Consider the following 24,385-nt stretch of genomic DNA (forward strand, 5'->3'; position numbering starts at 1 on the left):
GGCTGGGAGGCTGAGGTGCAGTGACACCCACTCCCTGCGTGTCCCCCCTACAGTTCTGCAGCACCATCGTGCTCATCTTTTTCCTGGAGTTGGCCGTGGCCGTGCTGGCCTTCCTGTTCCAGGACTGGGTGAGGGACCGGTTCCGGGAGTTCTTCGAGAGCAACATCAGATCCTACCGGGATGACATTGACCTGCAGAACCTCATTGACTCCCTTCAGAAAGCCGTAAGTACCATGCCCGCCTTCTCCCTGATAGAGCTTGGCTGCCCTGGCTTCAGTCTGTGTGCGCGGCTGAGGGCCCAGGCTGGTGGGGAACATGGGACCCTCCTTCCTCAGCTCTGCCCTCAGCAGGGAGGCCCGGGTGGTGCCACCCCTGCCTCTGGACAGATTAGCTTTGTCCACTCCTGTGTGCTGATGGGCCAGGCTTGCTCTCAGGGTACTGTCCCCCAAGTGCTTCAGGCAGGCAGTCTAGCTTCACTCGTGACCACCCCCACTCCCTCGGGCCTGGACCTCTCCAGCTCTGACCACGCAGACAGCCACAGTCCCTTGGGCCCTGTGGGCACTGAGGGGCAGAGCTAGGCACATGACTCCCTGTCTGAGGCTATTCCTGTCCCTTTCCTTCTCGGGACCTTTTCCCCTTCCTGTTTGAGAGGACAGAGCCGCCTGGAGCAAACTTCTTCAGACAGAGAGGAATGTAACCTCCCTGGAATATGTCCCCGGAGGTTAGTCTAAGCAGTCCCAGGCTGTGACCTTTTCTCGTCTGACCTCCATCCCTGTTGTGTGTGGCTGCACCTGGAGGCTGGGACCACAGCTGTCCCCCATCCCTTGCCTCCCTTCCCCCGGGAGAAATCCACCCCCCACCATGCCGGCCTGTGCAAGGCTGTTATTTGATCTCTGCTCTACCAGAAAACCTGCTGCTGCTGCTAAGTCGCTTCAGTCGTGTCCGACTCTGTGGGATCGCATAGATGGCAGCCCACCAGCCTCCCCCGTCCCTGGGATTCTCCAGACAAGAAGACTGGAGTGGGTTGCCATTTCCTCCTCCAATGCAGGAAAGTGAAAAGTGAAAGTGAAGTCGTTCAATCGTGTCCAACTCTTAGCAACCCCATGGACTGCAGCCTACCAGGCTCCTCAGCCCATGGGATTTTCCAGGCAAGAGTACTGGAGTGGGGTGCCATTGCCTTCTCCAGCCAAAAAGCCTAGCTTCCTCAAAAACTTTTTATAGAGAACCTTCGGGTTTTGAGAAGAAAATAGAGAGCATTAAAAATACCTTTGATCTGTTCTCCTTATTAACCAGAACTTGTTTGCCCCATGTTTCACGTATCCTGAGATCGATCCAGCAAAACCCATTTATGTGATCAGAGATCCTTCCTGAGTTGTTGGTAGAGGCCCGCATGCATCCGTGAGAGCCGGCAGCCCGCCCGCTCCCGACAGCAGTGCCTGCTGTGCCTTTTCCTTCTCTATTCAGGCCCCTCGACTCCACAGAGCCTGGGGCTTGCTGGTATCAAGGATCCAGGTCTCTGCCCTGGCCTTAAAGACACTGTAGTTCTCTCCACTGCCTTCCTCTCCTCATGGTAAAATGTTGCGTATTGGTTAGAGCACCTGGAGCCCTGGAGGGTGGTTGGGGGAGAGAGACGGGCTTTTACCTCAGAAATGGAAGTAAAGCAGAAATCCTGGTTGTGGGCTTGTAATTAGGGCTGTAACTGTGTCAGCTCTAAGGACAAGTGCAAAACAACATCTGGTTGGGACACTGCTGATGTCACAAAGCTGCTCTCAGTGCATTTGGTTTTATGAGTTTTTAGACAAAGGGAGGTTTTCTTTGCTGCTTCACCAGATAGGGAGTGCTTGTGGGAAGGGAGGACGGAGACCCTGGGTCAGGGGCAAAGCTTCGATTGCGTTACCATTCACCCTAGTTGTAACTCTTTCCTTGGGAGTATGCGTTCAGCAGCTGTTTTCTGTAGCGACACGAAAGGTGACTGGGGTCAGCTTGGCCTTTTCTTGGGGAGGAAGGCACACTGACCATGGGAGGTGTTCTCTTGCCGGTAATAGAGGCCCATGTAGGAAGGAGAACGAGAAGCCTGCTCTGGGCTGGTTAGGGGGCAGTTGGGGAAGTTCCAGGGTGAGGAGGGAGTAGAGCTGAGGCCAGAGCGCTGCTGAGCCAACCCGGGGTGTTGGGCCCAGACAGGGCCTGGACGCAGTTCCCTTCTTTAGGACCACCAGGGTCACCCGGGTCACGTCCCTGTGATGGCCCCAGCGTTGGGTGGGCCTTGATTTCTCTGTGTGATACATAGAGGCACACCAAATCCCTCGTCCCTCAGACAGACACCACCCTGTGCTTGGAGCTCTGATGGTCCCTGGGGTTGTGATTGCAGAACCAGTGCTGTGGGGCGTATGGCCCTGAAGACTGGGACCTCAATGTCTACTTCAACTGCAGTGGCGCCAGCTACAGCCGTGAGAAATGTGGGGTGCCCTTCTCCTGCTGCGTGCCCGACCCCGCGGTAAGTCGGCTCACCTGTGGACAGTCCCTCCGGAGTGGAATGAGCAGTTCCTTCTTCCCTGAGGGCTCTGGCCACTTCTCTCCTGCGGACTCACTGAGCACCTGGCTCCCCTTCCACTTGCGTGGGGCTCGTGCAGCTCTGGAATCCTATATGTAGAAATTCCAGGAACGTTTTCACACGGCCCACCCTGGCTCTAGTGGGCTGGGTGAAGCAGGAGAAAAACAGTGTTACCCCTGCCGGGAGGGGCTATCACTCAGAGAGCCTGAACAAGATGCTATGAGTGTAATGAACCCAGGTGTCCCTTTCTCTGGAGAAAATGCCCAGTCCTCAGAAGCCTGGGACGATGGGGTACATCGCCATCTGGGGTGACGCAGAATTTTTACTGTTCTTTCTTCTTCACTGGTTTTCCTCTCCGGTCTGCAGACTAACATCCTTGAGTTCCAGAAACTGAGCTCTTGGGTGACCTTTTTTTTTTCTTTTGGTTACACTGCGTGGCTTATGGGATCTTAGTTCCCCAACCAGGAATTGAACGTGGGACCTGGCAGTGAAAGCTCCAAATCCTAACCAGTGGACTGCCTAGGGAGGTTCCTCGGGTTCCCTTGAAGGAGCACTGAATGTTTGCCTGAAGAGGGTCTGAGCCGAGGGGACAGTACACTGTACCGTCAGTGTGGTCACACTGTTGATGCTGGGCCACAGGCCCTGGGCAGGTTCCTCAGATCAACAGAGGCTGCAGAGCACAGCTCCACGGTGACTGTGAATTCTTCAGCAAGGGTAGGTTTTCCCCTCTAGCACAGGGATCGGCAGACTGCAACCACCGTGCCACAGCCGGCCTGCTGTTGGTTTTTGCCTCACCTGTGAGCCAAGAATGGTTTCAGCCATTTTTAAGTGAACATAAATCAAAAGAAGAATAATATTTTGTGTGACACGTGAAAATCATGCAAAATTCAAATTTCATTGTCTATAAATAAAGTTTTATTGAAATATAGCCATGCCCATTCATTTATATATTGTCAATGGCTGTGTTCACACTGCAACAGCAGAGTTAAAAAGCAGCTTATGTAGACAGGTCAGAAATATTTACTGACTAGTCCTTCATGCAAAAAGTTTTCTGACCCTGTCCTAGCATGAAAGGTTAGCTGGCAGTGTGCCGGAAGGGCGTGTGCTGTAATGGAGTTGGTGCTCATGTTTGGTTGTGACTTTTCTAGAGCTTTCTACCACCAGCTTCTCAAGAGTACAAAAATGACGAATTTTTTCTGTTTTTTCTAACAGCAAAAAGTTGTGAACACACAGTGTGGCTATGACGTCAGGACTCAGGTGAGAGCCCCCATATTGCATATGAATTTTGAATTCTTTAGGTCTATTCCCCAGGGTCTGACTCCCTGATTTAGCACAAGTGCAAATTGGATGGGAAAGACAGGGGAGACTTAAGAAGCCAGAAGTGCCACCTAAGCTGGGAACCAGGCAAGCTTGGAACCAGCACACACGTTCATGCACACATCCTCGCGAGAACAATGATGCCTGTGATTTCAAACTCTGTGAACCACAACCCCAAAATCTAGCAGTTGCTACATGAGTGGAAAGAGGTCAGGTGGAAGTTTGGGAGAACAAAGGCTATATGTTGGAGAAGAGGCTCCTTGGAATCCTAGGAGGTATCTGTTATCTAGGGGTCCAGGATGGAGCTGCAGGAGCGTATGGCTTGGTCCCGCTGCCGAGTGGAGACAGTGGCGGCAGGGCAGGAGTGGGGCTCAGCCCTCTAAGGGCTTCTTCAGGCTCCACTCGGATGTGAAGAGGTGAGGCCTCACCCAGCCCTTGCTCTGATGGCCTCTGCTGCTGTGAATGACAGCTGGTCTGAAAGAGAGGGATCTCAGGGAACCTGCAGACACCCCTCCTATTGGCCGTGGACACTGGGGATGTGACCCTCCTGTTTGGGAAACCTCAGCTCCCTCTGCAGTGAGCTCCACTTGACAGGGATGGGCCTGTGTCAGCATCAGCCTCTGAATTAAATTCAGTTAATGAATTTTGTCACCATTTGTATTAGTCACTAGGGCTGCCATAACAAAGCGCTCGGGCTGTGGGGAACAGAGGTTTATTTTCTCACAGTTCTGGAGGCTAAAAGTCTGGGGTCAAGGCGCCAGTAGGGTTGGTCCCTTCTGAATCCTCTCTCCTTGGCTCGGATAATGTCTTCTCCTCCCTGTGTCTTCAAATGGGCTTCCCTCTCTACGTCCTAACCTCTTCTTAGGGGACCCCAGTTATACAGGATTAGGGCCCACTCCAGTGACCTCATTTTAATGTATTTACTTCTTTTTTACAAGCCTGTCTCCAAGTACAGACACACTCTGAGGTCTTGGGGGTTAGGACTTCAACATACAAATTTTAGGGGGACATAATTCAGCTCCTAACACCGCTAACAAATGAATGTTCTGTCAGTGTTTCATGAGTGATGCCGATAGGGGAGGGGGGCCAGAGCTGGTTGCTGTGTGGGGAGGTGGGTGGGGACATAGGAACCGGCTGTGGCCCATCCCTGTGTGCTTCCTGAACCTCCACTCGGGGTCAGGATTAGAAAGAGCCGGCCGGCTTGTGTCTGCTTATGCAGGCTCTGCTTCCTGGAACCGGTCTCCCATGGGCTAGGGGACACGACCTGAGAAGCTCCTTCCCTTCCCTCTGCTGACTCAGAAGACGCTGAACCCTCTTCTCCCAGTTTCTCTCTTTGAGGCACATCTTTCCCCCGCACCTCCCAGCCTGCTCCCCTTTCTCCAGATACGGGCTGTGGAGTGTGTTGATCTTGAAATCTGTGGAGACCCTCACAGAAAAGGTTAGAGATCACAGTGAGGGGGCCTTTACTTACGCGGACTGTCTGGGGAGGGGCAGAGGCCAAGGCCAGCTGATGTACTTCTGGAGAGTTCTGTCTGTCCGTCTGTCCTCGGCGCCTCCCTCCCAGATCCCTCATTCCCCACCGAGCTTTGCCCTGCCCTTGGCGGGAGCCCTCTAGAAAACCAAGGTGGGGACATCCTGCGTGTCACAGGCTCAGGGCGGTGTCGTGTCTCCCTGCAGCTGAAGAGCAAATGGGACGAGTCCATCTTCACGAAAGGCTGCATCCAGGCGCTGGAGAGCTGGCTCCCGCGGAACATCTACATCGTGGCCGGCGTCTTCATCGCCATCTCCCTGCTGCAGGTCTGTTCCCACCGTCCATGTGGCTTCCTCCCCGCTTGTAACCACACCTGTCCCCTTGAGCCAGATTTCACACGGGGAAAGACGCTAGTGGCTGGGGGTGCCCGAGGCCAGGGGTGAGCAGGCTGGCTAGTGTCTGCTGGGAGAAGAACTAGCTAGGGAAAGTCGAGAATTCAGTGAATCAGAGAAACCAGGAGTTTTTCAGTACTACCCAGGGCTTGGAGGAGAAGCCGGCAGCCTTGTGAGCAACTTCTGAAGCAACTGAGGCTGCTGCTCTGTGGAAAAACACACCGTTTAGAAAATGTACAGCTCTGACCTTTCCTGGAAGGAGGGTCACTGACGTGGACTCGGGGTCACCAGCTGTCCATGCCCTTTTCCCTCCTTTGCTCCATGGCTGGTTGATCTCAGAGGAAGGCCAAGAGACAGATGCATGGGGAAAAGGAAACCAAAAAAACTTACTTGCAAAGCAGGCAGGAACTCAGACTTAAGAAGGAGTGGCTCATCAAATACCAACCACAACAAGAACTTAAAACTGGGGAAAAAGCCAATTTCCTCAGGTCACCAAGTTCACATTAGTCTGTTCTTGGTAGAAAAACATCATTCTTCCCACACGGTTATCCCGGCCACTGAGGTCAGAGTGTAGCTTCAGACATCAGCACAGGCCAGGGCGGGGCAACCTCGTATTTATTGTAGAATCCAGGTTTATGGGAAATGTTCAAGATTTGTTATTTTGGGAATCAGAACCAGTCAGTGACCCTGTCATTTCCAGTTTCACCCAGCACACAAAGCGTGTTGTGGTTTGCGGTCTGGGACATGCAGGGTCATGCTGCAGGCAGGCCAGAGCGTCCCTTGTGCTTCTGCGGTGCTGCTGTTTGCCCCTTCCAGGCTCTTGGGACATGGCAAAGCAGACCCCAGGCTCCTCTGTCTTAACTGTGGGTTGGTCTCCTTTGGTGTGTGCCCGGTTGCTGCTCTCTGTCCTCAGTCTCTGCAGGCAGGTGTGGGGGTGATGGGCAGTGTGGGGTACCCTCTCCAGCATGCCCTCTGGGCCCCGATGCTGACGGCCGCTGCCTCTGCTGCCATTTGTTTCCAGATATTTGGCATCTTCCTGGCGAGGACCCTGATCTCAGACATTGAGGCGGTGAAGGCAGGCCACCACTTCTGAGGAGCCGGAGGCAGGCAAGCGGAGCTGAGCCACACCGTGGAGGTGGCAGCCCTTCTCCAGCATTAGCGTCATGTCCACAGGGAGAGAAGCAGAAGCACCTGGCCAGAGCCGGCACCCCGCCTTCAGCATCCGCGTGATGTGACCTCTGTTTCTGCTTGCCGGTGCTGAAGACTGAGGGGCCCCCTGTCACCCGCACAGACTTGTGACTGACACCCCCATGGGGGTCCGCCTGGAGTCAGAGGCTCCGTCTTTAAGTGGGGGAGGTGACTCTGAGGGACTGACGGCTCTGGTGGCTGCACCCTGGCCTCCATCGCACATGTGGTTGGCGCTGGCCTCAGGGGCAGCCCCATCTTCTGTGGACCTCCGAGTGCCAGTGGGGCCTGCGGTGTCTGCACACGTCGGGGGTGTGAGCAGGATCCTCAGCCACATCCAAGTGAAGTAAGCCTGAGCCAGCACGTGGCTGGTGCCATGGGAGTGCCTCGTCCCCTGTCCCCTCCAACCCCCAGGACGGGAACTGCTCCAGCCTAACAGCATTATGCCCTGATGGCACGGGGGGTGGGGAGGGTGGCGATGGGCGTGGCTTTCCTCTTGAGCGTCAGCTCTCCTTTTCCTAAAGTGTGTAAATAGTTTATTTATAGGGGTAAGAATGTTCTCACACCACGTCTTCATTTCCTCTGGCATTCTCCTCTCAACAGCCTTATGTGGTGTCTGGGACTGACGCCATCCCTTTCAGTTCCCTTGAGCGTCTCTCAAACCAACTCCATCAGCTTCTCCTTATCATCCCTCATCACCTAGCTGCACTCACATACTCCCCTTTCGTCTACGTGCCCCTAATACGCATACCATCACTCCCCTCCCCACTTGGCCTCACTGTCTTCTGGTCTTGGTGCTACTGAAACTGTTACCCGGAACTTGAATCCTGACCCTCCTCACTGCAAAGCCAGGGAACCCTAGCCAGAGACAGCCAGCCGGAGACCTTTGGCCAGGGCTCCTCTCCAGGTTGCATGCTAAGGGCCGGCTGGCCGGCCTGGCATTCTTTTGCCTCTCCTTGGACAGAGAAGCCCTGTAGCCAGCCCCTGGGCTGAGCCATGGACCCCAGCCTGCAGCTGGATAGAGGCTCATATATTTCGTTGAAGACTTTGGTGGTGACCCTCCAACCCCTGAAGGGGATATCTGTGGTCATTGTGTCCACCCTTCATGTCAGGGTTTACTGGGGGCCTGCTTTTGGAAATGAAGTCTGTCTGATGTCCTGAATAACTTCCCGGGGGAAGCTGGGATGTCTGTGCAGCTTTGGCTGGGCTACACTCTAACGCCTCTCTGGATCTTGTTCTGCCAGTTCTGTCCTCCTCGTTCAGGAATGGAGTGCTACCTTCACTCACTTGCCGAAGTGTACATGCCGGTGTTTGTTGATGACGTTGGTTTTGTTGTTTTTTACAATTTTCTCTGTAGACTAGGGGAAGAAGAATGCTTGTGTTTTTAGGAAGTGTGATGCTTTTCTTTGACTGCCAAACTCTTTTATGGAATATATCTTTATATTAATGCTGTTGCTTTGATTGTTTTTGTTTGGGGTCATATCAAGATGGCATTAAGTACCTCGGTGGTAAACTTGGTTGCCAAGGGAACCAGTGGGATTGGGTGTGAGTAAGCACCACAGGAAGGTAGGCGGTTGACACAATCTGAAATAAATTTCATCAGGTGATTTTTTTTTTTTTTTTAGATTCCATGTGCCACTTTCAGTGATTGGAGGTTACGATACAGCAAGCTGGCTTGCTCAGCTGTAAGCACAGGGACTTTGACTCTGTAGGCCCAGAGGCAATGTTATTTTAGGTCATAAGCATACAGCCCCAGGTGGTAAGGTCCAAGCAAAAGAGCCTGGGAACACTGGGCTGGAATCTGAGACTGCGTGAGCTGTGTGCCCCAGACCTGCTGGCCCCCGTGTGGAGAGGGTTAGCGGCTGCGCCTGCCTCGCCAGTATGTCTGATCCAGCCGCCCTGGGGGAGTCAGTGTCCGCAGGCTGTCCCTGCTGGTCTGTGTGCACCGCAGCTGCTCCTAGACAGCTCTGCCTATTCAGAGGTGTTCCGTCTATTCAGGTGGACCTGGTGACCCCTTGCAAATATCTTCACAGGTCCCAGCCCAGTTCAGGGTGAAGTCTACCTACCTGTGACTTTTTAGAGTTGGGTTTGTTTATTTTACAGAATTTGCTGACCACTTTCAGCCATCTCTTCTGACTCTGAGTTGTGCTGAGGGTAGAAGAGAAATGCAGGCTAAGGAGTGCTGACATGGCATCTCCAATGCTCTGGACTCTCCGCAGAGCCACAGTGCAGCCTCCCCTGAGCCCCCAGCCACTCCCTGTCCTCTCAGACCACATAGGCCAGCCTGTGCCTCTGCACGTACCCCCCCACCCCATACACTCTTGCTTGAAAGTTTCAGGGTCTTTGCTTATCCTTCCTGTGACTCTCCTGTCCACCTCCCCCTCCTGAACTGCCATGCTATTATCTTTCCCAGTTGCTCTCCTTCTTGTCCCATCCCACATACCCACCTCCCAGAAAGCTTGCCTACCCACCTCCCAGAAAGCTTGCCTACCCAGCTCTGTGCTGCCCCACTCCAGCTTTCCTTCCCAGGAAGCTGCTTGTCTGGCACTGTCCACCTCCCGCCACTACCCACTGCTTTTCTCACTCGCCTGGAAGCCGCTCAGCGCAGTCACCAGACTCAGTGCCTCTCTCTTGTTCCCTGGGGCTCCTGACGCCCCGGACCACCCCATCCTCAAAGTCCTCTGCTTCTGCCGCCCAAGCTCCCAGGTGCCTGGCCCCCTCCTGCCCACCCTTGTCCCGCCTCTCGCTGCACCTATTGCACGCACCAGTCTCCTTGGGCTCCTTTGACCCCAGGGTAGGGCTGCGGGTGGGGCAGGAAAGCCGTCTGTGCTGATGCTTGGCTGGACTAGGTTTCCCAACATGAATAACAAGAAAAATGAATGGATCCAGAACTTCCTGGAACAAAGGAAGTGCTCAGAGTACCTAACAGTTAAAAGCTGATTCAGTCCCCAGATCAGCTCTGGAGGAGCCATTTTTGTGTCCAAAACACAAGAAAGGTAAGTTACCAGTGGAGATTTGGAAGAGGTGGATTGAAACTCCGGGAGCCTTGCCCCTGAAGGAGATTTGGTGCCTGTGAGCCTTGCTTCTGAACCAGTGATTGGTGCCTGCTGAGGAAAACCAGCACCAAGGGCAAGGCTGTGAGAAGCATCACTTTCCTGAGGAGGATCCAGTTACTGAGCTCTGTGGCAGGTTGACAACCATCTGGAGAAAGTCAGTGAAGATCCCCAGCTCTGAACCTGGATCTGGGTGCCTGGTTGAGTTTGGGGGGCCTTTGGGAGAGCATGACGTCATCCCAAAGGACCTCTGTCCCACCCTGGGCTAGAGGCCCTGGTTTTGAGCAGCAGACTCACTCCCTTTCATGACCAGAGCTGCCATCTGGGCAGCTTACTTACCTTTATGAGCAGCAGCCTCACTCCCCTCCATGACCAGAGCAAGCCTAGTGGGCAGTGAGAAATCAGGCATAGCTTTCTCTCCCAGAGATACTACTTGGGGCTGCTACTGGGGCAGTAATGGGCAAGTCTGGGAGTGTAGGCCACTGCAATCTCAGGGACACAGGGGGAGAGAGCTCCTCAGAACAGGAGGCTGGGTCAGAGCCAGCGGAGGAGGGAGTGAGTTCCGGCAGTGGGGACCACCCAATTGCCTCTTGGCCAGCAAGCTCAGAGTGTGGACTGAAAAAAGGGGGAGGAGATATTGCAGTGGTCCCAGGACATCCTTCTGCCCAGGTGTCTGGAGCTCAGCCAGGTCACCTCTGGGTCCAGTGCCCTCAGCTGTCTGGGTGAGTGGAGTGGCTGTATGACCTTGGGTGGGTGTTTTCTAGCTCCAGGCTCATCCACAGGGTTTGTAGGCTGCCCCCAAACTGTGGTAACCTGTCCCCAGGGCCCACCTTGGTACAGGCCCTGGCATGTGCTCGTCTGCCATCCAAGAGGATGCTGCCCAGCCTTCCAGGGCAGACTGGGCCTCCTGCAGCACCATTCTCCTTCATCTGGGCGCTGTCTCCAAAGATGCAGAGAACTGTACACTTTTAGCTTCTGTAAACTCAGCAAGACCTGGTTTATCCTCCTCAAACCCAGGTCTCCTGCATTGCAGGCAGATTCTTTCCAATCTGAGCCACCAGGGAAACCCAAGTGTTAGTCGCTCAATTCTGTCTGACTCTTTGCGACCCTATGGATTGTAGCCCACCAGGATCCTCTGTCTGTGGGATTCTCCAGGCAAGAATACTGGAGTGGGTAGCCATTCTCTTCTCCAGGGGATCGTCCCAAACCAGGGATCAAACCCAGGTCTCCTGCATTGCAGGTGGATTCTTTAACATCTGAGCCACCAGGGAAGCCCTCAAAGACTACAGTAAAGATATATTCATTCTCAGAATGCTTTTAGGGTCTCCAGGGCACCTGAGGACAAGCTGACATGGGCACTGTAATACGGCAACTGTGATACAACTTTGGGATTCAAATGGATACTGTTCTGGTGAACTTGCCAGTTTTAGAGATTCCAGCTTTGGAGAAGGAGGAAGTCTGCCTCACAAAGGTCTGGGAGAGTTCTCTCTCCCTGAGTTTTCTTGCCATGCTCTGCATTTTGTACATCAGCAGGGGCTTCAAAAGCATGGTTTAATAACTACCAAATTAAATTATCACCTAAGACTCTATCACCTCAAGTGACTTTTAAACTAATCTTTCTCTCTTTTTTCAGTATAAGTCGAGACAGTCCACGCACAGAGTATAAAGTAACAAGTACGTGTTCTATTCCCCAGTGACATCCACCACAAAGTACCCTCCTTGGAAATGTGCATGCATATTCAAGTATCTTTTCCACACAAACGAGAATTGTGTTTTGTAATTAATTCTACTTAACTATATCTCAGAAATATTTCTCTGTGGCCGAATACCCATCCACAATGCGTTATCACAGTCCACTGAAGGACTGCCATGAGTGAATGAACCTAGTTTTAGAATGGGGATTGTGTTCACAGTCACAGGTAACAGAAAACCCAATTCAAACTGACGGAAACAATGAAGGGAGGTTTTTGGCTCCTGAACCTGGAAAGTCCAGAGGTGGGGTGAGTTTCAGGGTTTGATCTGAGTGACTCAGTGATGCCAGCACTGAGGATCTGGTTTCCTTTCCTGTCTGCTCCACCTGTCACGGTGTTCTCATCACCCAAGGCAGAGGGAGGGAAGACCCCACCACGAACCACCTGGAGCCGCTGAAGAGGACGGTATGGTGGTAAAGCCATTGAGGGGATCCCCCCCCAGCAGCCCCCTGTGTGTGTTCATCCCACTGAAACGCCGTGGTGGGGGAACCAGACTCCTGTAGAGGAGACGGACATGGGAAAGGCTGCCAATCACCCCTATTACACTCCTGTGGATGAACATTTTGATTACAGGGTGTTTTGTTCTTACAAGGGCTATTAACCCCACTATATCTTATTATTAGAATTACCTCCAAGAAGGTTTTTGTAAGGAAAACATTTTACAGAAATAGTCCAGGGAGGTGGGCTGCCATCGTAATGAGCGGCTACTCAGGGCTGGAGTGTTCCTGTGCTGCCAGGCTGTTGAGTGGTAAGGGTGGCCTGAGCATCTGGGATGTACGGGCTAGTTCTGGGGTGAGGGGTGGTGGGCAGGGGATGGGTGACGTGTCCTCCAGGAGCCTGTGGCCTGCGACAGCACAGCTTTCACAGGGAGGCTGAGCAAGGTGGCCCTGCAATCCACCTTTGCCTTCGGAGACAGCTGGTCCTGTGAGAAAGGAGTGGCTTGAATGGCATCCTTGTGTACAAATGAGGACATGTGCGCTGGAGATCCAGGGCCGCCCTGAGGTTGCCAGGGAGGGAGCTGCAGAGCCCGGCAGACAAGCCTGCAATGGGGCTTTGGGGTCCAGATGGCTCACTGCCGGACTGCTGGGTCGACCCCCTCCTGGAGAAGGGCAGATCACCCTGATGGGCTCAGCCTATTGGTGTGGCCACTTCCCCAGACAGGTAGCTATGTGCCAGAGGCAAAACTAGACAGTGAACCCAGGGTAGGTGGGGAAGCGGGGGCGGTCTTGGCTCTGTGAGGGTGTATTCCCGTGGAGACTGAGTGGGGTTGCCATTGATCCTTTGCAGTACCAGGCTCTCTGTTCTAGATCAAGGCCTGTGCAGGAGCTTGGGCTTGAAAACAAACACCCCAAGCAAACACCTCAGTGTCTCAGTTTCTTCATTTCTCAGGTGGAAATAATTTGAGGTCTTGATTTCACAAGGTTTCTGGGAGAATCTGATGAGTTTGTGTAGAGGAGAGACAGCAAGGTAAACTTGAAAGGTGCTATCAGCTGCCCAGCCACCTACTGCTCACTAGCCTGTAGCCTTTGGGAAGTTATTTAACCACTTTGGGTGTTTTTTGTGAAACACAGCTCCAACATGAGGTTGTTTCAAGGTTTAAATGAGATGAGGTGGCTTATCTAAGCATTTTAACATAGGTTTAGATGGATTACTTAGTAGGCACCCCTCACAACTACTGCTAATGCAATGATTGAATTCTAACTACCAGTCCCCACCAGGCTCAGCTGCCTGGGTTATGAGAAACACAGCTCAAGTTCCCAGCCAGGCTGAAGTGAAAAGCCCCACTTTTCCTTTTAGGAACAAGGCTTAGGTCTGTTGGGGGCTCAGCCAGTATTTGAGGTTCAAGGTCTGTTTGCTTTCTATGTCATGGTGGTGGGGAGGCAGAAGACGGGTTTCTTGCTGGGAGTGTGGATCCTGCCAGAAACCAACACAGCCTGAGACGTAGCTCCTGAAGCCCCCAGAGGAAGCAGTGTTCCTCTCCAGCCAAGGGGGCCAGCAGAGGGCCACAGCCTGCCTTCAAGAGCTCCTGAAGGGATGATCTGGGGGAGACTGGGGAAGGAGCTGGGTTAAAGGAGCTTGGACGAGAAAGAAGAACCTGAATAGATGCTCTGAAACTAGCAGGATGACATGTTTGGATGGGGTGGATGCTCCTGTGGTTGGAAACCATATTTGGTTCCATTCCAGGCAGGGAGAACAGAGATGAGAGAAGTGCTGGGACCACCCTAGGCCTCAGAGTGAGGGGCTGAGTCCAGCGGAGGGGCCTGGAGCAGGCCTGAAGCCAAGGCCAGGAGGTGGTCCGTGCACCTCCCACCTTGACAAGCGAGTGTGTCCAACCCTGATGCAGGATGGCCGCAGCAGGACTGGAGGCACTGGTGTGTGTGTGTGAGACACGCATGCAGTCCTGGAGGCATGTGTGTGTATGTGTGTAAGACATGTGCATGCAATTCTGGAGGCACACGTGTGTGTGTGTGTATGTGGGTGTATATACGTGTGTGTGCACATGCATGCACTACACATGCATGCAGTCCTGCTGTACTAGCCCAGGTCCCCAGGAGGAAATCTTCGTTTTCAAGACCTTTTGGATTTTATTTATAGCCCTAAGGTCAGGAGGGCAGCTGGTTAACAGTGTCTTAAGACTGTTCTAAGGCACATGAGCCCAGCAGTCTCACCTTCGGGCTCCACTGCGTGGCGGCACCTTCTTCTGGGTCACATCATCCCCTCCTAGCCCTCACCGCCCAGCCATTTCAGCCTTACCGTGCCTTTGCAGGGAGCCCGGGGTTGCAAGCTTTGTTTGTAGGTGATTTTGGGGGTCCAAGCAGTCATCAGCTGGGGCTGGGAGGAGGGCTGTGTTTTCTTTTTAGTTTTAGATCTGTTCTTGCTTTGTTCTACTTTTAAAAGTCAGCACAGCTATGATCATACATGTGGAGAACTGACCTCTGGGAGGGACTGAGCACCCTGTTGCTGGAGGTAAAACCCAGGGCAAACCCAGGCTGGACACCTCCTGTTGGGGGTGATATGGATGGGGCTGCCGGGGAGGTTGCACTGCATGGCAACTCTTATCCCTGAGAGGCTCTCCTTCCTGTGTATTTTGTCAGATTATTTTTCAAAAATGCGGCATCACTCATCTAAATGTTAAGCACATGTGAAAGATTTAACTCATTAATTAAACAATGGATCTGGCAAGATTAACAAGCAGTTCAAAGGAGAAATTGCAGTGGACTATAAATCTAAAAAGAGTAAAGGAATGTTGAGACTGGCTTTTTTTCAGGGGGAAAGGGTCAATGGTCATTCCCCTTTCCTGAAGGATCATGCAAATATACTATATGCATGTCCATAGACAAGAAGTATTTTGCATTAACTACAACTTAAAGAGTTGTAAAACAGCTCAAAGGCAATGAAATTTGAGAATCAGGATCAGATAACTGAAGGCTGTTCTCTAAACCATGCAGAGTTTTCCACTCACAATCTCTTGCTTATGCCAAATTTCCTTCCACTTATTGTTACTCTGGCAGAGCTCACTTTAAAAAAAAATAGGACCCATTCAGGGAGTCCAAAGGAGCCAACTTCTCACTGTGAAGTGGAGCCCGGGGATGAGGGTGTCTCCCAGGTGCCCTTGGTCAGGGTCAGCCACTATCAGAGGGGTCCTAAGGGCACTGGCTGCCTTCTCAGTGGGGGCTGGATGGCTCAGGTCTGCTGCCCAGAGAGCCCACTGTCAGCAAAGCCACTTTAGACCCACGGGGTCACCCGCTCCTGCAGACATGTAGGATTTGTCTTCGTTCCTCCAACTGTAAGTCTCAATCATATCCCAAGTTACCCTTCCAGTCTCGCCCATCTAAGCTGAGGGGACTATTGCCCGTTAGCTAAATCCAGGCCACAGCCTGGATTTGAGGGCTCCTGGAGGGATGATCCAGGAGTGTGGGACTACCAGGGCCCCGAGGATGAAATTGGCTACTCCAGTAAACAGAACATCTGGTCACCTCTTCTAAAAGTTAGACATCTCAGGTGTATCTGAATCTCTTTCCAAGCATAACTGCATTTTGAAGTGAGCTTACCTCCCCTCTCTGCGGATCTTAAAACAATTCTTGGAAGCTGCAGGGGGTTGGGGGGGTGGTCTTTGCAGGATTCTCATATAAAAGAGAATCTGTAAGGATGTTCTAAGAAACTGGGGTGTGGGGGCCCAGTCCCTGGCTGGTGAACTCCCCTCCTTCCTCCGGGCAACACAATTCTCACACCTGGCCAAAGTGTGCATTAAAAGTTTTCGACTGTGTTTTTGTTTTCTCTTTCTATATTCCACCCCGCACCGTTCTCCACCCCCAAACTGTACGGGGACAAATGTCAGTCACTGGCCTTGGAGGCAGCAATACCGGTGAACGTCCACGTGGTTCTCAGGAGCGAGGCTGGAATGGGCTCATCTGGACCCATATTCTTTCCTTCTGTTCCAAGTATCTGCTGCTCAGGGCAACAGTCAGATAGCCTCATTAAAAAACCTACTTTGGGCAACACTGCTGGGCAGGTGCCGCGCATGTTGAGTAGCAGAACTGGGTTTATAGCCCAGGATGTCCACTCCAAGGACTGTTCTCACCCTGTCTGAAAACACCAACTCACAGGACACAATCAGTGTACATAGAAGGGGCTGATGTGGGGGCCACACACTGATGTGGTCTAGTGTGGAGGCAGCACAGTGCCAGTGAAACAGACAGAACTGGGGACCATTTCCTCTGTCAAGTGGGGATACTGATTATAACACTGCAGCTTCAGCAACAGTGTGATGATTCTCTGTGTGTGACCCCCTAGACCAGCAGCTGTGGTATCACTTGGGAACTCGTTAAACATGCAAATTCTGTGGTCCCACTCTGGGCCTGTGGTAACAGAAACTCAGGAATAGAGCTCAGCCGTCACTGTTCTAACCAGCCCTTTGGTGATTCTGGGGCTTCCCTGATGACTCAGACGGTAAAGAATCTGCCTGCAATGCAGGAGACCCAGGTTTGATCCCTGAGTCAGGAAGATCCCCTGGAGAAGGGAATGGCTACCCACTCCAGTATTTTTGCCTGGAGAAATCCATGGACGGGGGGTTGCAAAGAGTTGGACATGACTGAGCAACTAACACTTTCACTTTCACTTGGTGATTCTAACACAGGTTCAAGTTAGAAGACCACTGCATTAGAGTCAGGATTGGAGAAGGCAATGGCACCCCACTCCAGTACTCCTGCCTGGAAAATCCCATGGACGGAGGAGCCTGGTAGGCTGCAGTCCATGGGGTCGCTGAGGGTCGGACACGACTGAGCGACTTCACTTTCGGTTTTCACTTTCATGCATTGGAGAAGGAAATGGCAGCCCACTCCAGTGTTCTAGCCTGGAGAATCCCAGGGAGAGGGGGAGCCTGGTGGGCTGCTGTCTATGGGGTCACACAGAGTCAGACACGACTGAAGTGACTTAGCAGTAGCAGCAGCAGTCTAGTCAGCTGGTGGCTGGAGCAGGGAAGAGGGTGAGGACCCAGTGAGGGAGAATCTTAGGAAAGAGGCCTGGATGCTTGCACATCACTCATGCCCATGTTCCATCATCTGAAGCCACATCAAGCTGCCAGCTCAAAGTCTCTCTGTATGCCCAGGAAGAAGAGGCGAGGCTAGATATTGAAGGACACCAGCCGACTTTACCCTAAGTCCCACAGCTTGGGGAAGTGAGGATTGGGGCTGGAATCCCCCTTTGTAGGGAACTGAGGACCCAGCCTGTGGGGGGTTGTTTGCCTAGCTCACAGCCTCTGCTCAGCCTTCTCACTGCTCCGAAAAGCAGCCTTGAGGTGGCGGGTGCCTCTTCAAGCTGAATGGTATGTGGGATCCCACAGGGACAGATGTGGTTTGTGGGCAGATGGTGGCGGGGAGCAGGAGGCACACGTACTCTTGTCCATACCCACCAGGGGTGACCACTGGGGAGGTGAGACACCACTGCATGGCCCCAGAAGGACTATTCGGCTCAGAACAAGAACCCAGAGGGTGGAGGTGGAGGATGGAAGGGCAGGAACCTGTTAGGGCTCACTAAGACTTAGGTTTAGGTCCTGGATCATTAGCAGCTGTCAACTTTGACAACAAAATTGGCCTTGGAATAATAAAACTGTCTGCCTCATAATCTTATTCTGAAAATTAAAGAAGTTAGGAGAAGAAAGGCCTTAGCACAGTGCCCGTGGCTTCATGGTGGGCATGCAGGAAGTATTGGCAGTGATCTTGGCTCGCTCTTCCAGGCCTGGATGGGAGCCCAGGGCTCCCTGGAGTTCTCAGGTGCTTATAGGGTGAGGGCACTGCTGCTCCTCTCCACTGGGCGGGACGGCCTAGGGGCCTGGTGGGGCCAGGCCTGTGGTTTGGAGGTGACTCTGCAGCTGAGAGAGGCAGCAGGCAGGCCTGGCTGATGCATGGTCTTTAGTAGGTGCCAGGGGACCTGGGGAGGTCTGTGTGGGCGGCTGCCCATAGCACAAGCCTGTTTGCCATCTGCAGTCTCAGAGTCGCCTCCTGCCCTTTGAGTTAATAAGAATCAGTCCTGGGCTGACACAGTCAATCTGTTATACTTGTGCTGAGTGGCCTGGTTCCAGGGGGATTTGGATGGAGTCAAGCGTTTTCTAATTAGCAGGACCAGGGCTCCTGGAGAGGTTTAGGGAGCGGGAGTGCAGATGAGCGTAGGTTGTCTGTCTGTGATGGAGAGGGGGCAGCCCGCTCAATACTCCCTCCACCTGAGGACCCAGAGCTCCCTGCTGTACGAGCGGTGTGCAGCCCAAAGGACTCGGCATCCGGTGAGCCGAGGACCATCTCTGGAAACCACCTTTTTTTTTGCTGTGTCACTGGCTTCCTGGGGGAGGTGATGAAAGGGGGGCTGGGCAGCAAGGAGGGGGGATGGCTGCCGTCAAAGAGAGAGCGGAGCCCAGGAGGGACCTCCAGTGGGAAATGGGCCATCAGAAACGGCCCTTAGAGAGGGTCTGGCCGAGGTCCTTAGTGTCATGTCCAGTCCACCCCTGCGGCATCCTTGGCAAGACAAATGCAGGGCTAGCCAAGTAACACACTGGTCGTAATGACCTTAACGGAGAGGAGGTGAAGCAGAAGGGGACTGTGATAACAGGGAGGAGGGTGGGGTACTCTCAGAGAGGCATGGGGCATGGGGACAGGACCAGACTTCACACTGCCCCGTGTTTTCTCTCCATCAGTGTCTCCGCCTCTTGGAACGCTGGCCCGTTCCCAGACTCCCCGAGTGCTGCAGCCACAAGTTCAAACTGTAGTAGAAAATCAGCTGATTTCTCCTTGTTTTGCATATCGGTCCCAGGCTCAGGAAACACACCTGTGGAGAACTCAGGACTTTTCCTGTAAACCAGAAGGAGTCTGGGGACATAGAATTAGCTCCCAACACCCACCACCCCCACCTAGTATGTTGATTCACCAAGTTAGTGAGGAACTCAGTCCCATATTAAGGAACAGGCTCTGAAGCTAGAATCACAAATGTGTGTGTCTGTGCTTTTTATTTAACATCAGCATTGGTGTCCTCAACCTATACTCCACCCTGTACTCTGACCCCAGCAATTCCATGGTGGGGAAAGCCCCAAGCCCTCCTCATGAACTCTGCTAATACCTGGCACTCGGGCCCACAGGCTTCCCACTACTATGTCCCTTAATGGTTCCTTTTTGTCCCTCCTCTGTCCTGGCAGAATTAAAGTTCACTTTTTTCCCCTCTTTTAAATAAATCTCACAGCAAGCATTTTGTGAGTTAAACCATTCTGATGAAGATCTGGGGCAGAGTGGTCCACCGTCTCAGGTGTGTGGCCACCCCTTTGCTTCTTCCCCTGCCTCCTCTGGGCTCAGAGATCCTGGTTTTCAGTCCTGGAGCAACTCAGCTCACCACAGCTTGGCCTCCCAAATGTGCATATCTAAACCTAGCATGGTTTCCAGAAGTTCATGGGCTGTTCCTTTTTTTTTTTTGGATTTACTTATTTATTTTTGTGTGTGCTGGATTTGAGTTGCTGTGCGCGCGCTTCCTCTAGTTGTGGAGAGCAGAAGCTGCTCTCTAGGTGTGGTGCTCGGGTTTCTCACTGCGGTGCCTTCTCTTGTTGCAGAGCACAGGCTCTAGGCACGTCCGCTTCAGCAGTTGTGGCTCATGTGCTTAGCTGCCCTGCGGCATGTGGGATCCTAGTTTCTGGACCAGGGATCAAACCCATGTCCCCTGCATGGGCAGATGAATTTTTAACAACTGGAGCATTAGGGAAGACCCTGGGCCTTTCCTTTTATTAGGACCTGTTTATTCTCTTTAGAAGGCACTGGGGGTTAAAATACTCTTTTTCCTGATACATTAGACTGGGAGCATCCTACACATGCTTTTCCCCACTAGTAATATATCACGATTACATTTATGCCAACAGATATGCTCAATGTCAGTTCTAATATCTGTATAGTATTTCATTCTATAGACTCACCATGATTTATTAATCTAAGCCCCTTTTATTGAATCCATCTGTTATTTTGAAATTTCCCACGATTATGACTAATGATGCAGTAGTTATTCTTTTGTATGTCACAGAACCCCTAAGGTCATGACCACTGAGGGCGATCCTGGTACAATCACAGGTAACAGGCAAGGATCTAGCTAATTATCCCAGCTCTGATTATTGAATAAATATACATCCTCTCCCTCACCCCGTTATTTAGTGTCAATTAGATCACATTCTAAATAATTACATACGTATTTGGATCTGAGTATGGGCTTTCTCAGGTTTCCCTGGTGGCTCAGTGGTAAAGAATCCACCTGCAATGCAGGAGACAGTGGTTTGATCCCTGGGTTGGGAGGATCCCCTGGAGAAGGAAATGGCAACCCAGTCTGGTATTCCTGCCTGGAAAACCCCATGGACAGAAGAACCTGGAGGGCTGCAGTTCATGGGGTTGCAAAAGAGTCAGACACAGCTTAGTGATTAAACAATGGCAACTGGGCTTTCTTATTTCAATCTATCTGGTTTTTTGTGAGTGTGTCAGAACTGAAATGTTTGTTTTAGAAGTCTGAATACTGGCAGTATAGAGTTCAACATTCCACTGTATTTTCTAGACTGTTCTCATCTGTTCATTCATTTGGCTAACTTGGGAAACACTTTATCAAAGTGTCTTGCCCACATACCAGTTAAATTTCAGGTTTGGCTTGAAATTGTAGAAATAGATGAATTATTTGAGATTGTATTAGTTATGCTTCGCTGCATGACACATTACCCCAAAGTTCAGCAGCTTGAAATAGCACTTATACATCTTACATCCTGTCTGAGGGTCAGGAAACTAGGACCAGCTTGGCTGGGGGATGCTAGCTCAGGATGTCTCGTCAGGTTGCAGTGAAACTGTTGGCTGGGGCTGCAGTCTTATCTGACCAGATCCTCCGCCACTCACGTAACTGTTGGCAGGAGACTTCAGTTCCTTGACATGTAGGTTTTGTAACATGGTGTCCCCAGAGTGAATGCTGAGAGAGAGAGAAGAAAAGAGAGAGAGGAAGGGAGAGAACCCGAGGAGGAAGCAGAAAAATCTTTTATAACCTAATCTCAGAAGTGACAGATGATCACTTCTGGTGCATGCTATTACTGATCACACAGACGATCCTGGTACGTGTGAGAGAGGCCACCCAAAGTCACAGATACCAGGTGTCCGGGATCATCGAGAACCATTTTGAAGGCTAATTAATACAGCAGTGGACTGAACATGTTACGGTACTGCAGCTCTTCAGTTGTGACTGCAGTGTGTCTCTGCTGCTGCTGCTAAGTCGCTTCAGTCGTGTCCGACTCTGTGTGACCCCATAGACGGCAGCCCACCAGGCTCCTCTGCCCATGGGATTTTCCAGGCAAGAGTACTGGAGTGGGGTGCCATCATACCAACTTAAATCCTCGGTGTGCTCTCAGCGAGGATATTCACTTTTTTTCACATAGGTCCACACAATGTTTGTTAAATTTATTTGCAGTGTTTCATATCTGGTTCCTATTGTGAACTGGATGTCTTTTAAGTGGCTGTTGCACTCATACAGGGACACTATTGATTTTTATGGCCATGATTTTTCAGGGGAGCTTAACAGGTAACAAAGCAGAAATTCCTCTAGACTGTCACTGAGCCTTTGGATCACAAAACAGAGACCAGATAAAATCCTAAATGTGCGCTTGGGACCAGTTTCCCCAAGTGACTTCGTGCCAGGGAGGTGGGAGGAGAATGTAAGGAAGGCCTTCCCGCAGTCCGTCTTTACGTGGTGCTCAGGGCAGCAGCAGCAGCAGGGCTGCCTGAAGTCAAGATGATGGGGTTCTCTGACCATGACTTGACCCTGCCTTTAAGGGAGCCCTGTGGTCAGGACCTGGGGGGATAGACAGGGCAAGTGGCCAGTCCACCTAATGCCCCAGAGACTTAGCCCATCTGCCCACAACTTCCAGGTATGGATCTCCAATAGCATCTCCCCAGAGCACTGTTCTGCAGCGTTTACACAGCCTCTGGTCAATTCCCACATGAATGTTCCATCATCCATTCTCATTTCTAGTAGCTACAGTGTTTATCCAGCACCTGCTGCACACCCAGCAGAGCTCTCAGCACCAGGGATCAGCAAAGCACCTGCCCTTGTGATGCTTGTTACAAGTAGGGAGAGAGAGACAACACCAAACCAATTGTAAAATAGTCTTTTACAGAGTAAGTGATACAGGAATAAATAGAGCAGAATAAGGGAGGCTTCCCCGGTGGCTAAGCAGTAAAGTTTCCATCTGCAATGCAGGAGATGCAGTAGACACTGGTTCAATCTCTGGGTTGGGAAGATCTCCTGGAGGAGGAAGTGGCAACCCACTCCAGTATTGCTAACTGGGAAATCTCATGGACAGAGGAGCCTGGTAGGCCACAGTCCATGGGGTCACAAAGAGTCGGACACGACTGAGCATACATGCAACCAAGGAAGGATCGGGAATATAGAGGGGCTAAAAATTTGAGCAAAGACTTGAAGGGGGTGAAGGAGCTAGCTGAGACCTGGGCAGAGGGAACAGCCAGTATAAGGGAGGGAGTGTGTATTTGTGGAAAGGTGAGAATGGGAGTGGTGGTTAACAGGGACTTTGCGGAGGTGGGAGGGGTGGCTGGGAGGAGGCAGATTCTGTAAGCCTTGGACTCTGAGTGAAACAGGAGCCACTGCAGGGTTTCAAGTAGAGGATTGACGTGATCTACATTTTAAACTGACTTTAGATGTAAGCAGATACCTGATAGGAAGCTCCGGGATAAGGAAATGCCCTCTCTTGTGCCCTTGGTCCCCATGGGTCATGCTTCTACAGTCCTCATCACCTCCCTCAGAGACTTTGGCCACAGTCCGCTGACTTCTCCCAACCTCCTGCTCTTCTGTCTTAGAGAAATGTCTCCAAGCCCTTATGCAGCTTAGGAACCTCTGGTGACAGGAAGGATTATCCCTGCCAAGGTTCTAGCCTTCCTGCTAGGAAGGTCTGGCTTTGTCTGCATGTCCCTCTTTGGGCGTGGATGCCAGTGTGGGCAAGACTGTGCATGTCCTGTCCCGTGTCCAGAGGCCAGTTTTCTTGGGGGCACATTTCAGCACTTCTCAAATATATTTATTTCACTCATAGGAATTATATATCTTACTCACTGTATAAAACAATACAGAACGGTCTAAAGTGGGCTTCCTCCCCCTTCCAACAAGAAAGCAAGGAACCATGTGTGTCTTCTTTCATATTCTTCCTTCGTTTATACAAAAACAATCAAACATAGAATTTTAAAAATGGATTGCACAATGCACAATACTCTGTCACCTTTCCATTTTTCTGCCCTGGACATTTTCCTCGGCCAAAGCAGACATAGAGACTCCATTCTTTGTGACAAGTGTCAGTGTTCCTCATTAGGCCACTCCCCACCCCACTGAGGGACATTCGGGTGGTTTCCAGTTACTTTCGTAAGAACATTGCCTGCGTGCACCCTGCCCCCAGAGGGAACTGCGTTAGCATGCAAAGTTCAACACATCACATCAGCCGATGAAAAATGAAAACAAAATAAAACCAGTTGGAAGGCGGTAAAAGGCCATGTGTAAATACCCCTGGGACTCCTCACCTGGTTCGTTTCCAGTCGCTGGGCGCTGTCTCGGCAGGAACTGCCACGGGCTCCTTTGGTCTGCGCTGCCGCCGCCTTGGCGTCTGGGCTCTGGACCGCCGTCGTGTACTGGCGCAGCGCGCCAGCGGCGGGAAGGGGTCCACCTGCGCGCAGACCCCGGGGCGTCCGGCGCGCTTGGCCGGTGCTAGCTGCTTGCTCTCCCTCTGGCTCTCCCACGGGCAGGCGCGCCCACTCCGATTGGCCGTCAGGGGGCGCTCCAGGCCGAGTCTAGCGGCCTCCCTCGCCCGGGGACCGCGACCGGCGGGCGGAAGCCAGGCCGGAGGTGGAGCGGGGAGCGGGGCCAGGCAACACCCACCCGCACCGGCCCTAGCACGTCCTTCCGGAAACCCGATCCAGCCCGCGCCCCGGCCGCGCTCCATGCTCGGCCTCCTGCCCCACTGACCTGGGATAGCCAGGGAGCTCTTTGCCCGCTGGGACACAAAACGGGGTGCTAGCGTCGTCCTTCCCATTTGGCTACCACCCACCCTCTTTCAAACATATCACTACCACAAGGATGACATTATCACCGCCCTGGCCAGAGGACCAGACCTCATGCCG

General features: G+C 52.3%; 2 protein-coding genes across 10 annotated transcripts in view; one reads left to right on the forward strand and one right to left on the reverse strand.

Moving 5' to 3' along the window:
- TSPAN14 (tetraspanin 14) overlaps positions 1-8,363 on the forward strand; it is a 56,479-nt gene extending 48,116 nt beyond the window's left edge. For all 5 annotated transcript variants that reach the window (XM_025284860.3, XM_006064759.4, XM_044942375.2 and 2 more), the window contains exons 5-9: positions 54-224; positions 2,369-2,494; positions 3,764-3,808; positions 5,546-5,665; positions 6,753-8,363. In XM_025284860.3, the coding sequence (XP_025140645.1) occupies positions 54-224; positions 2,369-2,494; positions 3,764-3,808; positions 5,546-5,665; positions 6,753-6,824 (534 nt within the window). In that variant the 3' untranslated portion in view covers positions 6,825-8,363. The remainder of the gene's footprint in view (positions 1-53; positions 225-2,368; positions 2,495-3,763; positions 3,809-5,545; positions 5,666-6,752) is intronic.
- Positions 7,817-24,297, reverse strand: LOC123333457 (suppressor of cytokine signaling 7). 5 transcript variants are annotated; one of them, XM_044942380.2, is made up of 3 exons: positions 23,789-24,297; positions 9,682-9,761; positions 7,817-9,064 (listed from the first exon to the last, which is right to left on the reverse strand). In XM_044942380.2, the coding sequence occupies exons 1-3, from the start codon at positions 24,295-24,297 to the stop codon at positions 9,036-9,038; spliced, it is 618 nt and encodes a 205-aa protein (XP_044798315.2). In that variant the 3' UTR covers positions 7,817-9,035. The 5 variants fall into 5 exon arrangements, with proteins under 5 accessions (XP_044798315.2, XP_044798313.2, XP_044798312.2 ...); XM_044942378.2 differs by having other exon boundaries at positions 9,682-9,811; XM_044942377.2 differs by lacking the exon at positions 7,817-9,064 and having other exon boundaries at positions 9,413-9,761.
- Positions 24,298-24,385: the final 88 nt, after the last annotated feature.

This window comes from Bubalus bubalis, chromosome 4 (assembly GCF_019923935.1).
Source record: "Bubalus bubalis isolate 160015118507 breed Murrah chromosome 4, NDDB_SH_1, whole genome shotgun sequence".
NCBI classification, from domain to species: domain Eukaryota; kingdom Metazoa; phylum Chordata; class Mammalia; order Artiodactyla; family Bovidae; genus Bubalus; species Bubalus bubalis.

Bases quoted from the DNA above. Each gene is read 5' to 3' on its own strand.
- LOC123333457 (XM_044942376.2), bottom strand. From the start codon at position 24,297: ATGGGAAGGACGACGCTAGCACCCCGTTTTGTGTCCCAGCGGGCAAAG. The intron at 9,812-23,788 runs GTGAGGAGTCCC...CCTTTGTTCCAG, and splicing joins AGCGACTGGAAACGAACCAG to GAAGTTCTGGATCCATTCAT.